Here is a 17,772-nt window from a genome sequence, read left to right as displayed (position 1 = left end):
TAAGACAGAAAATCAACAAGAGTATCAATCAACAGGATCTAAGTGACATTTATGGAACACTCCATTCAACAAGAGCAGAATATACATGCTTTTCAAGTGGAATATATACTTAGGATAAGAAGTCTCAAGTGAAATCAAAATATATACTGAACTGAATAAAAATGAAAAAGTAACATCAAAATTTGTGGAAGACAGCTGAATTCTTCTGAGAGGGAAATTTATAGCATAAACACATACAACAGAAAAAAGAAAAAGGGTCAAATCAATAATCTAAGTTCATATCCACAGAACCTATTAAAAAAGAATAACAAAATAAACCCAAAGTAAGCATAAGGAAGAAAATAATTAAAAGCAGAAATAAATGAAATTTAGAACAAAAAAAATAGGAGGAAAAATTTAAGATCAACAAAAAGCTGATTCTTTGGGGGAAAAAAAGTAAATAAAATTGACAAACCCTAGCAAGACAAAGGAAAAAAAAAAAGACACAAATTACCATTATAGGAATGAAATGGGTTATCACTACAGACCCTGCAGTCATCAAAAGACCCTGCAGTTCCCTTCAAAGTTGAAGGGAACCCTACCAACACTAACAACTTAAACGGACCAATTCCTCAAAAACAAACTACCACAAGTCACTCAATATGAAATAGACAACCTGAAGAGTCCTATAAGCTACTGGGATAATGAAATTCATAATTTAAAATCTCCCAAAAAAAGAAGTATCAAGGCCTAGATGGCTTCATTGGTTTAAATAATCTTTAAAGACAACACTAATTCTACAAATACCCTCCCCCCAAAAAAGAAGAGGATGGAGCACTTCCCAATCCATTCTATGACATATTACCCTGATACCAAAACCAGAAAAAGCACCAAAAAAGAATACTGTAGACCAACATGCCTCATAAATATAGACACAAAAATGCTTAAAGTATTTAAAAATAGAATTGAGTAATATATAAAAAGAATTATACACTATGACCAACTGGGGTTTATCCCAGGGATGCAAAGCTGGTTCAACAGTAGAACAGCAGAAATCAATCATATTAATCACATAAAATCACCACTTTGACAAATTAAAGAAAAAAAATCACCTAATCATATTGACCACATGCAGAAATATTGCAGAAAAAGTATTTGACAAGTCAACAGCCATTCATGATAAAAATCTCAGAAAAAAAGAAATAGAGCAAAACTTTCTTAATTTGATAAGCATCTACAAAAACCTACAGCTAACATTATACTTAATGGTGAAAGACTGAATAGTTTTTCTCTTAAGATGGAGAACAAGGCATCGGTGTCTACTCTCACCAATCTTATTCAACATAGTGCTGGAAGTTCTAGCCAATAAAAGGAAATAAAGGGCACACATATTGGAAAGGAAGAAATTAAACTGTCCCTATCTGAAATACCTCCTTAGGTAGGTTTATTCCTAGGTATTTTATTCTTTTTGTTGCAATGGTGAATGGAATTGTTTCTGTAATTTCTCTTTCTGATCTTTTGTTGTTAGTGTATAGGAATTGCAAGAGATTAAACTGTCCCTATTTGAAGATACGATTGTCTACATAGAAAATCACAAGGAATCACAAAGAATCTACCAAAAAAAATCTCCTAGAACCAGTAAGTGAGTTCAACAAGGTAAATACAAGATAAACATTAAAAACAAAACAAAAAAACCCCTGTATTTCTAGATACTAACAACAAACACATGGATGCCAAAATTAAACATATAATACCATTTATAATCACTCAAAAAAAAGAACCCAATACTTAGGTATATCTAGTAAAACACACAACTACTGAAGCCCACGCACCTAGAGCCCATGCTCCACAACAAGAGAAGCCACTGCAATGAGAAGCCTGCGCACCTCAACGAAGAGAAACCCCCGCTAGCCGCAACTAGAGAAAACCCACGCGCAGCAACGAAGAGCCAATGCAGCCAAAATAAATAAATAAACAAATAAATAGAAATGTTCTCTATCTTAACTGTCAATATCATGGTTGTAATATTATAATTCTGCAAGACGTTTCTACTGGGGAAAACTGTAAAGGATATAAGGGATCTCTATTACTTCTTCCAACTGCATGTGAGTCTACAATTATCTCCAAATAAAAAGTTTAATTAAAAACAATTTTTTAAGGCAATAGTGAAAAGCATAATCATGATCAGTTACCACTTGGTAACTTACATGGAATATCTGAGCCACAAACACACTTATTACCTATATGTTAATTTTAATTATTAAATATTAACTTTAACTTTCTACTGTAAATATCAACACCTTAAAAGAAGACAGTGACATTTCCAGAGCTACGGGTAAAAGTCAAATGATTACAGCTTCAAGCAAAATCTACATGGTTCTATAGTGATGACTAGTCATTAAAATCTCAGAATTTGATGCCTAATTCAGGTGGTATTCATGCCCTGGCAAAAAGCCCGAATTTTCTTAATCAATACAGAAATTATTAACAAACCAATGAATAATTAATGTGCACCTTCTACTTGGCAAACACTGTTCTGGAAGTTTCCCTTCTATATTCTTCATCTGACACTGAGATTATACATGATACCAGAAGGTAAACACCAGAAGCTCACTCAGCTATTGTGATAAATCCAACTGGAATAACTCTATATCATCCACTCACTATAACCTTGGTATTTCTTAAGACTTCCAAGTTCTAACTCCCTGATGAAAAAATTTATTTGGAATATACCATTTGTTTCTCACCTCCTCCACAAGTTCCCAACTTCCTCAGTAATTACTCTAAGTTTAGAGCAAGAACAAATGTTCAGACAAAGTCCATTCAAAATGGTCTCCCAACTACAGTACATGCAATCTGATCTCAAATTACATACTTATTTTTTTTTAATTTGTGAAATTTATTACTACAATAGATTTTCTTAAAGTTTATATTCTTACAAATGATTTGTTCATGGCACGTTTCACTTCATCAGAACCATCTGAATAGATCTGCTGAAATAATTTGTTTAAAGCTGCATCTCCCTCCAACTTCTCATTCTTTTCTTCTTCTTTGATCTCACCAACTAATTTATCCCAATTTCTTGTATAATGAGATGATGATGGATACAGGTTCTTTATATCTATGGAGTAAAAAAAGACAAAAGTGATTAATCAACATGTGATTATGTCAAGCATATGTAACTTTCTGACCATGATGTATACAACATCTTAGCAAATAGTTTTAAGTCACTGAATTTCATGTTTGTAATAAATGTCTTTCTGATATATAAATCAATAATTAACATTTACACTTCTAAAAACTGAATCAGTTAGCATAATGTAAAATCTGGGAATTTCTTTTGAGCAAAATAACTCAAAGTGTAAACTTTTGGTACATTATGCAAAATTAGATTAAAAAACAGATCCTTCATGTTAATAATACGAGAAACTGGGTGAGAAGCATACAGGAACTTTTATGTTTACAAAACAGGTGCAAAGATAGTACAAACAATTCTAAAAATAGTAATTTTTTAAAAAGATGCTTCATTAACAAATTTCTCTAAACAGTTTTAATAAATGTTAAAAATGTGGCTTTTCCTGAGGTACTTATATCTTTCAGAGTAGAAATAAGCTGAAAGTACTGAACTGCCAGGCCATCTGCCAGTGAGTTAAGACTCGATCCTCTCCCCACATTAAAAATATTAGATTACTTCAGCAGGAGAAAACAATAAAGAATTCCTGAATGTTGAAAAATACTACACGTGATGATCTAGAGTTCAGTCCCACATCATGCACACATAGAAAATGACAATATTTGTAGGGCACATTGGGATAAACAGAGGCTGCTTGCAGCCTGAGAGGCAACGAACCCAGGGACTCAGGCACTGCCAACACTGCCCCAAAGACCAAGGGAATCAAGATCTTCACACACAAATAATTAAAAAGTAACTAAACAGTTACCTAAGAGCTGTAAGAGCAGTTCTGTCCACTATTCAATGGAAATATAATGTAAGCCACAAATGCGACTCACATACATAATTTAAAAATTTCTAGTAGCCACATTACTAAAAAGAGTCAGGTGAAATGTATCCTAATTATATGTTTTATTTAGCCTAATACATGCAAAATAATATCAGGTCAACATGAAATCAATATAAAAATATTAAGATATTTTATATTCTTTTTTTCATACTAAGTCTTCAAAATCTGGTAGGTATTTTACATTTAGAGCACATCTCAATCCAGACTAGTCATATTCCAAGTAGTCAACAGGTACAGTAGCCACAGCTACTACCCTGGACAGTACAGCTATAGAGCTTTAAAACAAGACGGATTCAAAACTTCCCTATGAGTATATTAGGACACATGAATGCTAGTCTAAACGTCCCTCTTGCACTGCTGCCTAGATCTCTATATATGCCCTTTCTCAAAATAGTTGAGAAACTACTAATTGTTCATTCTGCTTTTCCATCCTTTCTCTTCACCTGTAAACCAACTCCCTCCCTGCTCATCTCACCCCCACCCCACAACAAAACAAAACCACAGCACACCACAGTTTTATTCAGGGCAAGCATACTGTTTTCCAAATTTTATCTATCCTTCCTCTACAAGTAATCTCCTCTATCTTCTGTACATTTTCACTACTAGCCAGGAAAACAAAAACATGCGTGCCATGGTAAATTAAGAACCTAGGAAACATGGGTTTAATTAATCCTAACGCTGATTCGCCAGATGGGAGCACAGTTCTAATCTCCATTTCACAGATAAGAAAGCTGACCCAGATAGGTTAATCAACTTGCCTTTATCTGCAGTCTCCAGCTTGTCAAAACTCTGACAAGCATATTAACTCCTTACAAAAATATAACAGGTCAGGAGGAATAGCATCTTGAATCTCCAAGGCACTGAGTTTAGAGAGTTTGTAACTATAACACCAAAAAATCTTTACTCTCAGAAAAACGTTAACACCTGTAGAGATGGTAGATGAACTACTGAGAGACAGGTAACCTAACTTCCTTGCTTATTCACTATAATATTGATATCAAATAACTGCAAAGATACTCATGTCAGCAGAGACTTCCCATTGTTAAAAATGCAGCAACAAGCAGTATTACACATGGGGTAGAAGAACCAGGGCCAGACTCTAAATGGCTGGATTTAGTCCCAGACAATGAAAACTGCTAGGTAATCTTAGGCAAGTTGCTTAACCTTTCTGAGCCTGTAAAATAGGAAGAACAATACTAGGCTACCTAATATCAGGGCTGCTGTTAGACTTAGGTGAGATACTATATTAAAAGTGTTGATATTTCTTTTAAAAAATGCTTTAAGCTATATATAAACCTCAATCCAAAAGTATCTGGGAGTCAGCTCCAAGAAGAGTGCATAATATCTTTACTATACCTTTCACATAAAGTGGGAAGCAGAAGCTTAATAAACAGCTTATATACCAACTTGAAGTATTTCAATTCTTAAAAATTATCTATTGGTGTCAATTCCCTGGCTTTGTTAATCATGCTATAGGTTAGTTACGATATTATCATGCAGGAAAACTGGGTGAAGGGTACATGGGAACTCTATTATTTCTGCAACTTCTATTAGAATCTAAAATCATTTCAAAATAAAATTTAAAAATGATCTGTTGGCTAACTTAGTGTTTTCTACAAAGTGCCACAAGGAAATTATATTTTCTGTTATAGAAGAAAGCAGTGAAAAATCTAAAAGTAGCTGAAACTTAGAGTTACCTCTTTTCAGTCATCAAATCAGAACATTATCTCTAATCAAAGGAAATTTCTCTCCATTCATTAATGAGGCCATTGCTATAAAATAGTCTTAGACTGTAGTTCTAAGTGTGTCCTACAGATTAATCATTCCATTAGAAAAATACCTATGTGCCTATTGCCTATGCTCAGAACTGACCACAACATAGTCTGTCCCTTAAAGGGTTAAGCAATCAACCTTATTCTACCCCTAAGCCTGCCTTAGGCCTTCATTAGCTGTTTGCCTCCACCTCTTAGAAATATACTGAGGGACTTCCCTGGTGGTGCAATGGTTAAGAATCTGCCTGCCAATGCAGGGGACACGGGTTCGATCTCCAGTCTGGGAAGATCCCAAATGCTGCGGAGCAACTAAGCCCGTGAGCCACAACTACTGAGCCTGCGCTCTAGAGCCCATGAGCCACAACTACTGAAGCCTGTGCTCCACAACAAGAGAAGACCCCCCCAACGAGAAGCCCGTGCACCACAATGAAGAGTGCCCCTGCTCGCCACAACTGGAGAAAGTCTGCGTGTAGCAATGAAGACCCAACGCAGCCAAAAATAAATAAATAAATTTATTAAAAAAAAAGAAAAAAGAGAAATATACTGAAATGGGGAACTTCTTTGACGGTCCAGCAGTTAAGATTCGGCGCTCCCAATGCTGGGGGCCTGTTTGATCCCTGGTCGGGGAACCAAGATCCCACGTGGCACAACTAAGTCTGTGTGCTAAAACTACTGAACCACACAACTAGAGAAGCCCGCACACCACAACGAAGACCCAGCACAGCCAAAACATGAGAGAGAGACAGACAGAGAGACACAGACATACAGACATAGACAGAGAGAGAGAGGGAGAAATGGGCTAGATACTTTTCACTGTGAAGCCTTGAAATTCCAGGAAATTAGAGTTGACATAATTAGAAGAAACAGAAAGGAATAAATAAGAGGGGAGAAGGGAAGAGGAGGAAATACATCAGCAGAGTAAACTACTAATTCACGTAAAACACAGAAAGAAAAAATAGGAAAGGCCAACACACAAAAGCAAACAACCCCCAACTGACATCACAAACTGACCTGATAAACAATAAATCCCAATTCCCTCTGGGCTTTTGCTGCCATTTATCTGTATTCTTATGGAGTTTAAGAAGTTAGAACCATCATAAGAAATACTCTGTTTTCATTACAGAGCAACCTCCTTATATTCAATGTATCTTATCTTGGGAACATAAATAATGAAAATAGAATACTCGTTAGTATTTAATTTCAACTATATAACACAATATGAATTTAAAGCTCATCAAGGCCAGAAAACAAACCTGTTATGAACCGTCTGGGGTTAGGCACCTCTCCTTGCCCCTCTAGCTTTTCCCATCTCACAGCCTCTGGCTTTTTCATTTTAATTTCAATCTAGAGGAAACACCAAATAAAATCTATTATTCAATGTAAAATACACAGAACAGTGAAAAAAATGCAATTTCTTTAACTTATCAATGTTTTATAAGAACAGTGTCCTCAAAACAGTTTCCTTAAACTATACCAAGTTAAATTCGAAAAACTTGAAACATTTATTTTGTTTCTACTTAAAAGCCACCCTTCAAAAACAATATACATACACACTATAAACTACAATTAAGAGTCTTGAAATCCACATGCTTTTCTTCTAAAGCAGTGTTGTCAACCAGGGGTAATTTTGTCCCCCGGGGAAATCTGGCAATGTCTGGATACACTGTTGGGTCATCACAACTGAGGTGGGAGTGAGGAGTGACTAGGGGTACTACTAAACATCCTACAACATGCAGGGCAATTCCCATGACAAAGAATTATCCAGCCCCAAATGTTAACAGTGCCCACCACTGAGAAACCATGTTCTAAAGGAATTACTATATTTCCATGTACATTAACCTGTTTTAGAGTAGAGAAATTCATTCCATTGTATAAAAATGATACAAGTGAAACTGAGGGCAGTCACCAGGTGGATCCCTTAAACTGTAACTTGCTTGATAAATAACATCCTGTAACCTGCCTTCACTGATTAAGCTCACTTTAATTGTTCTTGCAAACTGCATACCCTCCAAGTTTCATGTAACCTGAACAACATATCACAAGACTCCTTTAACTATCCCCTATATAAAACACCTCTGATATATGGGGCATTATAGTAATGGTAACTGTTTTCCAGGAACATGGAGCTACTCTTGCCCAGTTCAAACCAGTCAAGACCACTGACCACTCAACTGGGCCGTCTCGAGTATCTCATGGATGACCTTTTGACATCAGAGGGCAAAAATCTTCACCCCCCAAATCATGCTAATGCCATTTTCTGAACATGCATCCCATGAAGAAGCATGTAACTCAGATATGCCTACACAGAACACCAATGACCTCACTTCATCATCGTTTCCCACACCTCAGACCACCTTGCTTCTTTATCCCATAAATATCCCAAGCCCCTCACCTCTGGTGAGGCAGATACAAGATTTGTTCTCCCATCTCCTCATTCGGCTGCCTCACGAACAAACCCTTTCCCTTTTGCAAACCCCGGTGTCCCAGTGTTTGGCTTGCTGTGCACTGGGTAAATGGACCTGGTTTGGTAACACAAGTTACGCTAACAGTTTTACATATTTTTTACAGACCATGAGGAGCTTCGGAAGGCTTAAACTAAGGCCATTTACTACAATGAAATGTTAAAAGCATCTTTAACTCTCTAATCAAGGCTGCTCCCTTAGAATCTACCCTTAACCGTAACATACACTGGTATAGCACTTACCTTATGCTTTCCTTATTCAAATAATGCTCTCGCCCTCATTTTTAGCCTAGCAAAAATAAGCATTTACAGTGATGGTAAACACAGTTATAATTATTATGCAAATGGTTACGAATCAAATTAGAATTTTATATTCTAATGCTTTTTCTAAGAAAAGAATTACTACTTTTGTAAGTAGAAAAACACCCAGAAGACAGACTTTACAAAAAGAAAAGCCTACTGTGTCACACTTTGGTTCTTTGACCCCTTTGGGGAAGATGAATCATTTAAATTAACAATTACTGGTAATCTTTCTACCAACAGCATTTAGGGGGAGAATCCTTAAAATGTGCATTTTAAAATACTTTAACAAAACACTAAAAGAAATCTGCCAATATTTTCAGTCAGATATGAAGTGACGGAATGGAAGGGTATCTTCTTAAGGCGCATAGAAATGTAACAAAAAATGTTTTCATGAGAAAAGCAGGAAACAAATCTCACTAGAAAAGGGGCAAAACAATTAGCATTTTTAATGTAATTTACATGTTTAAATTCTACATAAATAAAATCAAACATTTAAAAGGATCTCCAGAATTCCCTAAAATGAACTATGATTAACTTTTATAAAGTAAAATACTATCAATATTTTCTCACACACAGTGTTAAGTGAAAGTACTCTGATTATTTTAAGCTGTCACTGCTGGGATTTTATCAAAAAGGGTCAGAAATCCAACAGCTGCAATGACACAGAAATAGTTACTGAAAAGGACTATTAATATTATACTAAAATTTAAAACTGCATCTTGCTCCTTTAATTTTCAACTCATCCAGAAATGAAGACCTCACAAACAGTGTGTACATCAAAACTATCCTTAACTAACCTCAGCCACGGGGCACCCTATATTCACACGTGTTCCTGAGCTAAGCACCATCTATAAAAAGTCCCTTGTTTCACATGAAGAGCACTCACATCTCTGAAAGCCTCTATAACCTAAATAATTGTGCACTATGAACAAAGAGGCCTTTATAAAGCCAAAGCCCTAAGTCACAACCTGTTTCAACTGAGACATGCTGACCTGAACTTGAAATTATACTTAATCCATTCATTAAAAGAGGTGCACATAATAAACCATTTAAAACAGCTTTTTTAAAAGGTAAAAGGGGGGAGAGACTAATATTCTATGAATTCCTTTTTACACCTACTTCAATGCTTATATATGCTTTTATATGCTTTTATATGCTTTTATATGCTTTTAAATGCTTATATATGCTTTTAATGCTTATATATGCTTTTAAATGCTTATATATGCTTTTAAAAATGCTTATATATGCTTTTAAAAATGATTCTGACAGATACTTCTCAAATCACCACCAGTACAATTTCAGATATTTTTATTGGGACCATTAATCAGCCATTCTATTTTTATTTAAGTCAAAAATAATTTAAAAGTTAACTTAAAACTTTGGTAGTTTATAACCTACTGTATAGCACAGAGAACTCTACTCAGTGCTCTGTGGTGACCTAAATGGGAAGGAAATCCAAAAACGAAGGGATATATGAATATGTATAGCTGATTCACTTTGCTGTACAGTAGAAACGAACACAGCTTTGTAAAGCAACTGTACTCCAATTAAAAACCAAACAAACAAACAAACCTTTGGTAGTTTGCTTGAATGTTGCTCTCATATGCACAGGGAAGGCTTTCAATGTGCCGTGATATCCCAAAGCAGCATTCACAAACTACTAATAAGAATCCCTCCTCTGTTGGGTTGTCAGTTTTCAATATTATGTGTACTACCACCCACTTCTAAGGTCTCCTTTGCACAGCAGAGAGTTTAATTTTTTCCAATGAATGGAACTTCAGGTTTAAAGAAAAGTCATACTTCTAAAGGGTCAAGGCTCTTCCAGACACTACCTTCTTAAAAAGGGGTAAGTGACCTCCCACTTACTACTACAAATTGATGGTGAAGGAATCTTTCCCAGAGACTAGAGGGCTGTGCAGTTTACTGGTAAACATTTTTTTCTGGCAAACTTTTGAGAACCATCTGTTTCAAGTCTGCAGTCAATAAATGTTTCCTGATCTCTAGAATGCAGCTTTTCCAGTATTCTCTCAGTCAGCTCTTTGCACATTTAATTGCTGTACCAAAACCCTCTGTCCAATATTAGAATAGCTCGGTCTTCCCTGAGGCCAGACTGCACATCTACTGTCTTTATTTTTACACTCAAATCATTTTATAATTGTTTTTTTTTTTTTTTTTTGGTGGTACGCGGGCCTCTCACTGCTGTGGCCTCTCCCGTTGCGGAGCACAGGCTCCAGACGCGCAGGCTCAGTGGCCATGGCTCACGGGTCCAGCCGCTCCGCGGCATGTGGGATCCTCCCAGACCGGGGCACGAACCCGTGTCCCCTGCATCGGCAGGCAGACTCTCAACCACTGCGCCACCAGGGAAGCCCTATAATTGTTTTTAATGCAAAAGATGGTAATGAATGAAGAGGAACTGAATAAACTTCTCCGAAGTTCTAGAAGCTCAGTTCAAGTATTTATTGAGTACCTACTGTGAGCCAGGCACTATGCTGGTGCATAAGACCACCACCTCTATTTTTTTGAAGAAATCAATCAGAAGACACATTCCCATAAACAAAAAATTCCAGCATCCATCATCTGTAGTGACAGACCTAAGTTTTGGGAAATATCTAATTATCTGGAAGGAAGTATGCCAAAATGTCATCAGTAATGAGACTGATTACATTCTCAGCTCACTTATATTTTTCCAAATTTTCTATGATATGCATTTATTGCTTTTACAACCTGAATAAAAACCTGAATAAAAACTAAATCATCAGTATTAAATAATAATAGCAGTAATATTTATTGAGCACTTATTACATACCCCATGTACTAAGTGCTTCATATATATCATCTCACTTAACAGAAAGTGAGAAGAGAAAACCACCTATATTTTAGAGATGAGAGAGCCAATAAATAGAGTAACCTGCTGGAAGTGTCTTTTTCTGCTAGAAGTTTTACTTATTTTATTTCCTCAGAAATAAGCAGAGGTTGAGGACAAGTCAAAAACAGTCAGTTGTGTAATTCCAAAAGAGTCACAAATAGGTGCCACTTGCTGGATGTATGACTAATCACACTGAGCCTCAGTTTCGCTTGTAAAATGGGATTAATAGGGTCTACCTCACTTAGGATTCTTTTGAGGCTTAAATAAAACCACGTATAAAAACAATATAGCATTGTGTCTGGCAAGTAACAACTGAATGCTATTATGAATATCTTCATCATTGTTACAATTAGCTGAAAATCTGGGCAAATTATTTTACATCTCTAGGTTCAGTTTCCATACCTGTAAAAAGGTAATAACAATACCTACACCATTCAGTAACTGTGAGGATTACATGGGATAATACACAGCAATAAAAACAGTTACCTACTGTAATTCTCCAAAGGTCAAACAACATGGCATTGGCTAAATAAGCTACAGTAAATACCTATCATGAAACACTTTGCTGTAAAACATCTAAGGGCATAAAAAAAATACCCATAATGAATAAGTTTAACAAGACAGCTACAGACAGTATGGACAGTAAAATCCTTTTCTTTTGAAAATAAATGTATACACATTAATAGAAAAGGCAGCTCTACAATTTGTGGATATCAGCAACTAAAGTTATTTAAAAAAACAAACAACCACAACAACAAAAAACCCTATTACCATGACCATATCAAAAAGGCATAACAAAACAATAATCCAAAACCCCACACACATCTGTGTGTTTCAAAAAGCAGTAGTACCCTGCCGGGACACCTCCAACCCCATTATATCATAATTAAGATTCTTCTATGAATATCAAGTAAAGGAATTTTAAAACTTCTCAAATGTCAGTGGGTTAAGAAGGCAGAAGGGGGCTCTTTGTCTCTAAGACACACATTTTTATTTCCCACAATTTCAGTTAAAAGCCTTCATATTTTATATTGATATAATACAAAAAATTACTTTGACTAAAAATAGGAACACAAGAACATTTCCACAAGGGCAAATTTACTCCAAAGGATTCTGAGAATTCTAATTTTTTCTTACAGGGAGTGAATATTAATCTTTAAAATGAATATTTCACAGCATAGCTGTTACTGAAGTTATAATCCTGTGATTGTGATAAGAGAATATTGTCACGATATTAACAAAATGAAATAAAAGAACCATTACAGCTTCTTAATAAAAAAATGGATTAATAGGCAGATATGTAAGCTGGTATTCAGTAGAATGTAAAAATAACTACCAAAGGTACTAAAAAATATGAATTCTAAGAAAAACATATTACATATTACACTGTAAAACATTTAATTGAGCGAATTCCCCAGCAGTCCAGTGGTTAGGACTCAGCACTTTCACTGCCAGGGCCCAGGTTCAATCCCTGTCAGGGAATTAAGATCCTGCAAGCTGAGCAGTGCGGCACCACCCCCCACCCCGAAAAAAGAAAAAATTTAGTTAAGAAATGCTATTTCAGTATTTTAAGGATACTACCTCTTCCTCTTTTCATTGCAAATTAGATTTAGTTTGAATTAATAACACTTAACCAATGGTTATACATAAATATACAACATGCATTTTTTTTTTTCTTTTTTTTTGCTGTACGCAGGTCTCTCACTGTTGTGGCCTCTCCCGTTGCGGAGCAAGGCTCCGGACGTGCAGGCCCAGCAGCCATGGCTCACGGGCCCAGCCACTCAGCGGCATGTGGGATCCTCCCGGACCGGGGCACGAACCTGCGTCCCCTGCATCGGCAGGCGGACTCTCAACCACTGCACCACCAGGGAAGCCCGCAACATGAATATTTGAAGGTGAGAAAGAAAACAGGATTCTCAAAAGGCAAAGAAATAGCCCTTTTAAACCACAGATTTTACAGAATCTCTAATTTCAGGAATATTTTCCCAAGCAAAATGCACCCTTTTATCCAACCACATAAATGATTCAAGACGCCTGCAAACATATGAAAAGCAAATTACTATTTTTCCCTTTTAGTGTCATCACTAAACAAGACTCAGTAACCCAGAGAAAGATTTTCAGTATTTTAACATTGTCTCCCTCTGCTGTATAAAAAAGATTCCAAAATTTCATCATTTACATTAAGATATAATTAAATACAATTCTTTCCATTTGTTTCCCATAAAACACAGCTTAAAAACTGGAAGTTTAACAAAGTAATATATATTACTTCGGGTTAGGACAATAAAAATAATCATCCTCCCGAATATATCCTACAAATATAAATTCTTTAGTCCAGACAGAAAAACCTATGAAAAGAAGCAACTGCTTTACAGAAGGATAAGTATTTTTCCTGGGCCACACTGAACAATTTAGTAACTTGTGAACTTGGGGAAGGCATTTTAAGTCCATGAACCTCAATTTCTTTTCACCTGTAAAACTAAGAAGGAAAATACTTACTACACCCTGCCAACTTCATAAGGCCAACATCAGAATCCAATATAAATTCATTCTCTGAACAATTACTGACCACTCACTCACTACACACAGTGCATACGGCTAAGGATGCCAAATTTAGCAAATGAAACATACTTATATTTAAAAATTATTCACTGTTTGCCAGCCCGCCAAGCTGAGATGTCAGATCAGCCATTTCTCAATAGTCACTGATGTGAAGTGCCAGGTGTGAGGCCTGTGCATGAAGCACCCTGTGAACAAGTGAAACTAGAGGAAGCACAAAGGAAAAGGAAAAAAAAAGGCAAGAACTGTGTCTTGCAAGAACACCATAATCACAACTAACTGCTGAACAATCATCGACAGGAAGACACTGGAACTAACCAAAAAAGATAGCCCACATCCAAGGACAAAGGAGAAGCCACAATGAGATGGTAGCAGGGGCACAATCATAATAAAATCAAATCCCATAACCACTGGGTGGGTGACTCACAAACTGGAGAACACTTATACCACAGAAGTCCACCCACTGGAGTGAAGGTTCTGAGCCCCATGTCAGGCTTCCCAACCTGGAGGTCCAGCAACAGGAGGAGGAATTCCTAGAGAATCAGACTTTGAAGGTTAGTGGGAATTGATTGCAGGACTTTGACAGGACTGGGGGAAACACAGACTCCACTCTTGGAGGGCACACACAAAGTAGTGTGCCCACCAAGACCCAGGTGGAAGGAGCAGTGACCCCATAGGAGACTGAACCAGACATACCTGCTAGTATTGCAGGGACTCCGGCAGAAGCAGGGGGCAGACGTGGCTACCACAGGGACAAGGACACTCGCAGCAGAAGTTCTGGGAAGTACTCCTTGGTGAACCCTCCTGGAGTCTGCCATTAGCCCCACCAAAGAGCCAGGTATGCTCCAGTGCTGGGTCACCTCAGGTCAAACAACCAACAGGGAGGAACCCAGCTCCACCCATCAGCAGACAAGTGGATTAAAGTTTTACTGAGCTCTGCCCACCAAAGTAACACCCAGCTCTACCCACCACCAGTCCCTCCCATCAGGAAGCTTGCACAAGCCTCTTAGATAGCCTCATCCACCACAGGGCAGACAGCAGAAGCAAAAAGAACTACAATCCTGCAGCCTGTGGAATGAAAACCATAATCACAGAAAGACAGACAAAATAAAAAGGCAGAGGACTATGTACCAAATGAAGGAACAAAATAAAACCCCAGAAAAACAAATGAAGTGGAGATAGGCAACCTTCCAGAAAAAGAATTCAGAATAATGATAGTGAAGATGATCCAGGACCTCAGAAAAAGAATGGAGCCAAAAATTGAGAAGATGCAAGAAATGTTTAACGAAGACCCCAAAGAGTTAAAGAACAAACACCTAGAAGAATTAAAGAACACACAAACAGAGACGAACAATACAATAACTGAAATGAAAAATACACTAGAAGGAACCAATAGCAGAATAACTGAGGCAGAAGAACGGATAAGTGACCTGGAAGACAGAATGGTGGAATTCATTGCCACTGAACAGAATAAAGAAAAAAGAATGAAAAGAAATGAAGACAGCCTAAGAGACCTCTGGGACAACATTAAATGCACCAACATTGACATTATAGGGGTCTCAGAAGGAGAAGAGAGAGAGAAAGGACCCAAGAAAATATTTGAAGAGATTATAGTTGAAAACTTCCCTAACATAGGAAAGGAAATAGCCACCCAAGTCCAGGAAGCTCAGAGAGTCCCAGGCAGGATAAACCCAAGGAGAAACAGGCTGAGACATATAGTAGTCAAAATGACAAAAATTAAAGACAAAGAAAAATTATTAAAAGCAACAAGGGAAAAACGACCAATACAAGGGAGCTCCCATAACGTTAACACCTGATTTCTCAGCAGAAAATCTACAAGCCAGAAGGAAGTGGAACAATATATTTAAAGTGATGAAAGGGAAGAACCTACAACCAAGATTACTCTACCCAGAAAGGATCTCATTCAGATTTGACAGAGAAATCAAAAGCTTTACAGACAAGAAGCTAAGAGAATCCAGCACCACCAAACCAGCTCTACAACAAATGCTAAAGGAACTTCTCAAAAACAAACTGAAAACAATTAAAAACATGGTAACAGGAACATACATATCAATAATTACCTTCAACATGAATGGATTAAATTCTCCAACCAAAAGACACAGGCTTGCTGAAAGGATACAAACACAAGACCCACATACATGCCGTCTAAAAGAGATCCACTTCAGACCTAGGGACACATACAGACTGAAAGTGAAAGGATGGAAATAGATATTCCATGCAAATGGAAATCAAAAGAAAGCTGGAGCAGCAATACTCATATCAGATAAAATAGACTTTAAAATAATGTTACAAGAGACAAGAAAGGACACTACCTAATGATTAAGGGATTAATCCAAAAAGAAGATATAACAATTACAAATATATATGTACCCAACAAAGGAGCAACTCAATACATAAGACAAATGCTAACAGTTATAAAACAGAAAATTGACAGTAAGACAATAATAGTGGGGGAACTTAACACCTCACTTACACCAATGGACAGATAATCCACACAGAAAATTAATAAGGAAACAAAAGCTTTAAGTGACACAACAGACCAGACAGATTTAAATGATGTTTATAGGACACTGTATCCGAGAACAGAAGATTACACTTTCTTCTCAAGTGTGCATGGAACATTCTCCAGGATAGACCACATCCTGGGTCACAAATCAAGCCTCAGTAAATTTAAGAAAACTGAAATCATATCAAGCATCTTTTCTGACCACAATGCTATGAGATTAGAAATCAATTACAGGGAAAAAAAGGTAAAAAACACAAACACATGGGATGTGGCAAAAGCAATTCTAAGAGGGACGTTTATAGCAGTACAATCCTACCTCCAGAAACAAGAAAAATCTCAAATAAACAATCTAAACTTACACCTAAAGGAACTAGAGAAAGAAGAACAAACAAAACCCAAAGTTAGTAGAAGCAAAAAATCATAAAGATCAGAGCAGAAATAAATGAAATAGAAACAAAGAAAACAACAGTAAAGATCAATAATACTAAAAGCTGGTTCTTTGAGGAGATAAACAAAATTGAGAAACCTTTAGCCAGACTCATCAAGAAAAAGAGGAAGAGGACTCAAATCAATAAAAATTAGAATTGAAAAAGAAGTTACAATGGACACCACAGAAATACAAAGCATCATAAGAGACTACTACAAGCAACTCTATGTCAATAAAGTAGACAACTTGGAAGAAATGGACAAATTCTTAGAAAGGTATAACTTTCCAAGACTGAACCAGGAAGAAATAGAAAATATGAACAGACCAATCACAAGTAATGAAATTGAAACTGTGATTAAAAATCTTCCAATAAACAGAAGTCCAGGACCAAATGGCTTCACAGGTGAATTCCATCAAACATTTAGAGAAGAGCTAACACCCATCCTCACATTCTTCCAAAAAGTTGCAGAGGAAGGAACACTCCCAAACTCATTCTTTGAGGCCACCATCACCCTGATACCAAAACCAGACAGAGATACTACAAAACAAGAAAATTTCAGACCAGTACCAGTGATAAATATAGATGCAAAAATCCTCAACAAAATACTAGCAAACAGAATCTAACAACACATTCAAAGGATCATAGACCATGATCAAGTGGGACTTATCCCACGGATGCAAGGGTTCTTCAGTATAGGCAAATTAATACACCATACTAACAAACTGAAGAATGAAAACCACACGATCATCTCAATAAAAAGGAACGAAATTGGGTCATTTGTAGAGATGTGGATGGACCTAGAAACTGTCATACAGAGTGAAGTCAGAAAGAGAAAAACAAATATTGTATATTAAC

The 17,772-nt window shown here is 36.6% G+C and overlaps 1 protein-coding gene across 1 annotated transcript in view; it reads right to left on the bottom strand.

Annotated features, from left to right (window-relative positions):
• The window catches only part of SUGT1 (SGT1 homolog, MIS12 kinetochore complex assembly cochaperone), a 49,725-nt gene that overhangs the window by 15,788 nt on the left and 16,165 nt on the right, over positions 1 to 17,772 (bottom strand). Inside the window, exons 11-12 of the mRNA XM_079903381.1 lie at positions 7,027 to 7,117; positions 2,919 to 3,100 (exon numbers count right to left, since the gene is read on the bottom strand). Of these exons, the coding sequence (XP_079759507.1) occupies positions 2,919 to 3,100; positions 7,027 to 7,117 (273 nt within the window). The remainder of the gene's footprint in view (positions 1 to 2,918; positions 3,101 to 7,026; positions 7,118 to 17,772) is intronic.

Source organism: Stenella coeruleoalba (genome assembly GCF_951394435.1).
Source record: "Stenella coeruleoalba genome assembly, chromosome: 18".
In the NCBI taxonomy this organism is placed as follows: Eukaryota; Metazoa; Chordata; class Mammalia; order Artiodactyla; family Delphinidae; genus Stenella; species Stenella coeruleoalba.
The sequence above is the reverse complement of the archived record's forward strand: the minus strand, read 5'-3'. Positions and strand labels throughout refer to the sequence as shown.